Here is a 5983-nt window from a genome sequence, read left to right as displayed (position 1 = left end):
ACCAGACATTACCAGCCTAATTTTAAAATTTCAGTTCAATTGGATGAAGCATTTTTGAATTCATGAACGACATACAAGAATAAAGAGCTTGGCCGAGTGCACCATGATATGACCGCAATGATCGACAAGTGTTGACACACTTCTAAAGTGGACACAATAATATGTTTGACACAGTAATTTGCTGGACACAGAAATTTCATTAGTACTAAAAAGCACCACTTTGGCCCTTAATAGGTTGGAAAAACTGCAAGTCCTAGCTAAAATTCTCTGTTGGAAATTTCATAAGGACTCTAAAGAAAAAAAAAACCTTTGAAATTGGACGAGAAATAAAAAAGTTTGTTTTTTGGGATTGAGCACCACTTTGGCCCCAAATAGCTCGGAAACGGTACAAGCTACGTTAAATCCTTCGAGACTCTATCAGTGCAGAAGTTCATAAGGAAAACAATGAAAAAATCAAAATGAAAATAAGATGAAAAATATAAATTTCATGAAAAAAAAAGAGAAGTCCGTTTTAGCCCCTTTTAGCTCTGAACCCTTAAGTCCTAGCTCAGATCTGTAAAAATTCACTTATTTTCTATGATACTCTTTGATCTCACCAATCTTAGTATTTACAATTACGTGTATTTCATTTCTCAAACAAAATCTTCATATTAAGTATTATGCCTAACCGGTTAACCGAATAATCGTTCGACCGATTAACCGGTTAACCGGTAGTTACGTTGATGTTCAAAGTCTTATACAAAGTACTTCACGAATGACTGGTTTTATGATACAATAAATTGACATTTATCCCAGGGTATTATAACACAATAATGCAAACACTAACACAATTAGGATTTCAATATGTAATAAATTACAAAAAAAACAAATTTATAAGTATGTACATTTAGAAAGAACGAAAGAAGAGTTATTCACATTTTTCCTCGGGTACATAGTTTTTATTCAGGAATATTATCTGGTCGATTACAGAGGAAGATAGTCGATTTCTCAGTTTAGTAACAATGAGACCCGCGCATGAAAAGATTCGTTCTGACGGAACAGAGGTAGCAGGAATACTTAAATATTGTCTAGCTAACACAAAGAGTCTGGGGAATTTACAATTATTTTCTTTCCACCACTCGAGTGGGTTTGAATCTTGCACAGCACGCTCCTTGATGTATAAGGACATTTCCGATTCATCTTGAAAGGATGTATCTTCGTCGGTGTCAAACAAAAGAAAGTCCAAAGATCGTTGGACTCTTTGTTTCTTGGCTGGTTGCTTGTCAACTTCAGTTCCAAGGTTTTTTCATGACGTTTTAACTGCGGGCTTTAATGGCACATCGTCTAACTTGGACTCTAACATTTCAATGGCGACTTTTTTTTGTTCTGGGGAGAAAAAGTTAAGTGTTCTATGCCTCGGATCAAGTAAGGACGCTAAAGCATGCTGTGTAGATGCAGTTTCAATGTCATACGGTTTAAAGCGGGTGATGAGTTCTTCCGAAATACTTGCTTTCATTTTATGCGCAAGAGCACTATCCTCTTCAGAGTTTTTTAGGTGTTTTTTTAAGAGTCCGTTGACAATAGGAAGCATTACAGAGGCTGATACGTCCTTTTCCAGACACATGTATGTTGTAACATGAGACATTTGCTTCAATACTGCGGAAATTTCAACCAGATAATCCCACTCATGATCTTTGAGAAGCATATGTGTGTCACATTTCCTAGTAACAGTTGTATCTAGCATTACATCCGTAATAACTCTGCGTTGTTCACATAGGCGTTCAATCATTAGCTGAGTCGAATTCCATCTCGTAACTACGTCTTGTATAAGTTCGTTCTGTCTTAGTCCGAACAACTTTTGTCTTTTCCTCATTTCTGCAGTTATTGTAGTTGAATGCTTGAAATGTCCCACTAACTTACGAGCACGTGAAGTAAGTTTGGCAATAGCGGGTATTTCCAAGCATGGTTTAATGCAAAGCTGAATGGTATGACCAAAGCATCTCATATCGTCAAAGTCACATTTCTCTGATGCACAATTCATGTTCCTAGCATTGTCATGTACAGAACTCACAATTTTACCGTCCAATTCAAACTCTGAAATTGTAGATTTCAGTCGTTCAGCAAGATTTTCGCCTGTATGGCGTTCAGGCATTTCACGAGTAACAAGCACATTTGACTGTAAATTCCAGTCTTTGTCAACGTGATGTTCTGGACTGTTAAAAAGCTTTTTGTAGCATTCGATGTCCATGTATCAGAAGTAAGGGATACGCTGTCAATGAGATTTAACTCTTTAATCAAACTCTCTTTTTTGTCACTATATGACTTTTCTATTCTGGATTTTATAGTATTTCTAGACGGAATTTTAAATTCTGGAGCTATTATCGACATAAGTTTTGAAAATCCTTTTCCCTCAACAATGCGAATGGGTAGGTAATCCAATATAATCATATCCACTATTGAATTTGTTATTAGTTCAGATTGAGTAGACGAAAATCTTCTAGATCTGGGTGTCTGAACAAAGTCTAAAACCGATGACTGCTTAACTTTCTCAGGCGTTTCAGAAAAGTCATTGGGTGCTTTAACTTCAGATGATTCAGCATATTACTTGTACCACCAGTATAGACTAATTCCATTTCACATAGTTTGCATTTCACTATTTTGGAGTCGGCATTACGTTTAAAAAAAGACCAAGCCTTAGATGACGGAGGTGGCATATTTACATGTACGCACACACAATATAAAGTCAAAGTGAAGAAATAAACTAAATCGTAAAATTTATTCAGCATGTTCAGCTTACAACTGTTCAAAATAAACTTAATATGCTAATTATGTTTACATTATACTTGCCCGGAGCTGACAGACAAGTTGTCTATGTGCTAATTAAGTAATAAAATTTAAATGTTTTCAAGGTTAACAAGATTAATCAATAAACTGAACAATTGATCTGTCTAATCAAGTACCAATCAATTCGTACAATCATTTCACATTATTTACTAATGATTTCAGTACACATTTACATCAATTTTATTAAAATTTTAAAAAGGTCCGGTTAACCGGTAAGCGTTTTTGGTATTCGGTATTCGGTCGTTCGACCGGTTAACCGGTTAACCGGTTAACCGTTGACAACACTAATATTAAGTGATCAATGACTTGTTTGTAGAGCTTTTATTGCTGATCATTTTTGCAATTTTTAATTTTTTTTCTATCTATTAAAACTTATTAGATAATAGCCAAAAACATTAAAATTGGCCAAAAATAGTCTTTTATATGCAATAACCCCTATGCGGGGGCCATCCGACAATTTTAACTCAAAAGTAACTAAGGTAGATCTTGTCAATCTGAACATTTGTCACCCTGTCAGATTTTCTCAATCTGTTACAGTTTCCAAGATGGCAGTTAATATTTGCATTTTACCCCTATGTTCTATTTTTAGCCTTGGCAGCCATGTTGGTTGTCCGGCAGAAATGTCGTTCACAACATTTAAACTAGTTACCCTAAGGATGATTGTGGCCAAGTTTGGTTCCATTTTGGCTTGGCAGTTTCAGAGAAGAAGATCTTTGAAAAAGTTAAAGGACTGACGATGACAGACGACGACGGACGCCAAGTGATAGAAATAGCTCACTTGGCCCTTTAGGTCAGGTGAGCTTAAAACTAGAAATTTATATACCTATAAATTTGCTTCCATTTGGTCTCATCAGTCAGGGTAGGAATCAAATTCATGGTTTCAAGAAATATCTATATCATCTGACTTTCCCTGAGACCTTCCTGGTTCTAAAAGTTAGTACATAATTGTTAATGTACATAACTATTCCAAACTTGAGCTTTTAATTTTTTTAAAATCATCAATTTTTATTTTCATTTCAAAAATTGTATTCAGAGGATATTTAATATTTGACAACAAATAAAAATAAATAATTCTAAGTTTAATTTAAACTGAACCAGGAAAGTTTCGACCTGCCAGTTAAGCATTAGGACATGCAAGTATTTACATATATATATGAACATAAATACAATAAAAATTTGATGCCTGAAAACTGTAGAAGCAAGACAAAATACTCTACCAACTGAGGATTACCCCATACAATTTAGCTAATCTATTGGGAGTCCTCAAAACAAAATTATATACATAAAATAATATACAAAAAGGTGAGTTGACCAAAGAAATAAAAAACAATACCTTATACACAACAAACAAGCAAGTAAAATGTCATATGAAACAAGTATTAACTATTATATTAATTTTACACAGTATTTTCAGAAAATTTCCAAATCTTCAACTGTCCATGTTTTATGGGTGAACAGAACTTCAGCTGATAATGTGATTAAACTTTTGTCGTATACATCCTTTGTATAGTGTAATTCATTAGTTTGAAGTGCAGATTTTGAATATTCTATAGGAAAAGTATGATTTAAGGCGTATAATACAAGGATATCAATAACAATATAGACTAGCTACATCCCTTTTTGATATTTATCCCATGGCTTTTTTTCAAGATGCACTTTATATTTTCTTATCAAGTTAGTTATAAGAATAGAGGATGTGGTATGATTGTCAATGAGACAGTCATCTGGAAAGGTTCCAAGTACAAATAAAAATTTATCTACAGGTTACCGTACGGCTTTCAACAATGGACAAGAATCCACAACATAAAGTAAGCTGTAAAAAGCCCCTAAACAAGAAAATGTGACACAATTCAAGATAACAACAAACCTTTATAAATTTAGATTCACCTTTATAAATCAAGGCATCATGCATCCCCTGTAGGTCGATATTAACAGAGATTTTCATATACAATGCTATAAACCTCTTTATATAAGCAAAAGTAATACATGCATATAACTGCCAATAAGTGCACTCTAAATCTAAGACTACTTTTTAACTCATGTAATTTATATCAAAAGAGCAAAACCTAAGAAGATATAATTGTAACAGGATGCTGTTATAGATGTCCAAAGAAACACAAATTGAATTCTCCTTCAAATCAAAAACTATCTCCAGGGCCTGTATAATTCTAGAAATGCCCCTCAGGGCACTAACCTTGTATGATCAGTGAATGTGCCTTGCTAAAACATAGGGTAATCCATGATTACAAAGTTCGCCTCATCTGCAACATTCTTTGTACCTAAGACAAACCTATAAAACACAATAATTCATAAAAGTAAGAGCTTTAAGCTAAGGAGGGTCAACTATGCATGAAATGTAGGTCAAATTACATGATCCTAGACCATATAGTGACTGAGAAATGAACTCGACATAAACTTTAACCAAAGTCAATCAAGCATGAAATGTAGGTCAAATTGACCTATTTTGGTATGGATGCTGACAGGCTCCCAAAGTTACATCCCCACATCAAGTGACACGATCCTAGGTCATAAAGTATCCGAGAAATAAACTCGGATGTAAACTTTAACCAAAGTCAATAAAAGCATGAAATGTAGGTCAAATTGACCAATTTTGGTATGGATGCTGACAGGCTCCCAAAGTTACACTCCCACATCAAGTTATATGATCCTAGGCCACATAGTATCTAAGAAATGAACTTCGACGTAAACTTTAACCAAAGTCAATCAAGCATGAAATGTAGGTCAAATTGACCTATTTTGGTATGGATGCTGACAGGCTCGCAAAGTTACATCCCCACATCAAGTTACATGATCCTAGGCCACATAGTATCTGAGAAATGAACTCGGACGTAAACTTTAACCAAAGTCAATCAAGCATGAAATGGAGGTCAAATTGACCTATTTTGGTATTGATGCTGACAGGCTTGCAAAGTTACATCCCCACATCAAATTACATGATCCTAGGCCACATAGTATCTGAGAAATGAACTCGGACGTAAACTTTTAACCAAAGTTAATCAATGTGTACTTACATTTTTGATACTTACCAATCACTTGGTGTGAAAGTTGAAGGAGCCTTCCTTTTTCTCTTGCCAGTTTTGAGTGATACAACTTCTATTAATTCATTATTATTATAGGTTCAAGATAGGAATTAAATATT

General features: G+C 34.5%; 1 protein-coding gene across 1 annotated transcript; it reads right to left on the bottom strand.

The window, feature by feature from the left end:
- Positions 1-1285: 1285 nt before the first annotated feature.
- LOC134727726 (zinc finger BED domain-containing protein 4-like) lies at positions 1286-2227 on the bottom strand. The gene has a single exon (XM_063592110.1). It carries the CDS (start codon positions 2225-2227, stop codon positions 1286-1288), a length of 942 nt encoding a protein of 313 aa, XP_063448180.1.
- Positions 2228-5983: the final 3756 nt, after the last annotated feature.

Source organism: Mytilus trossulus, chromosome 8, assembly GCF_036588685.1.
Source record: "Mytilus trossulus isolate FHL-02 chromosome 8, PNRI_Mtr1.1.1.hap1, whole genome shotgun sequence".
Classification (NCBI taxonomy): domain Eukaryota; kingdom Metazoa; phylum Mollusca; class Bivalvia; order Mytilida; family Mytilidae; genus Mytilus; species Mytilus trossulus.
The sequence above is the reverse complement of the archived record's forward strand: the minus strand, read 5'-3'. Positions and strand labels throughout refer to the sequence as shown.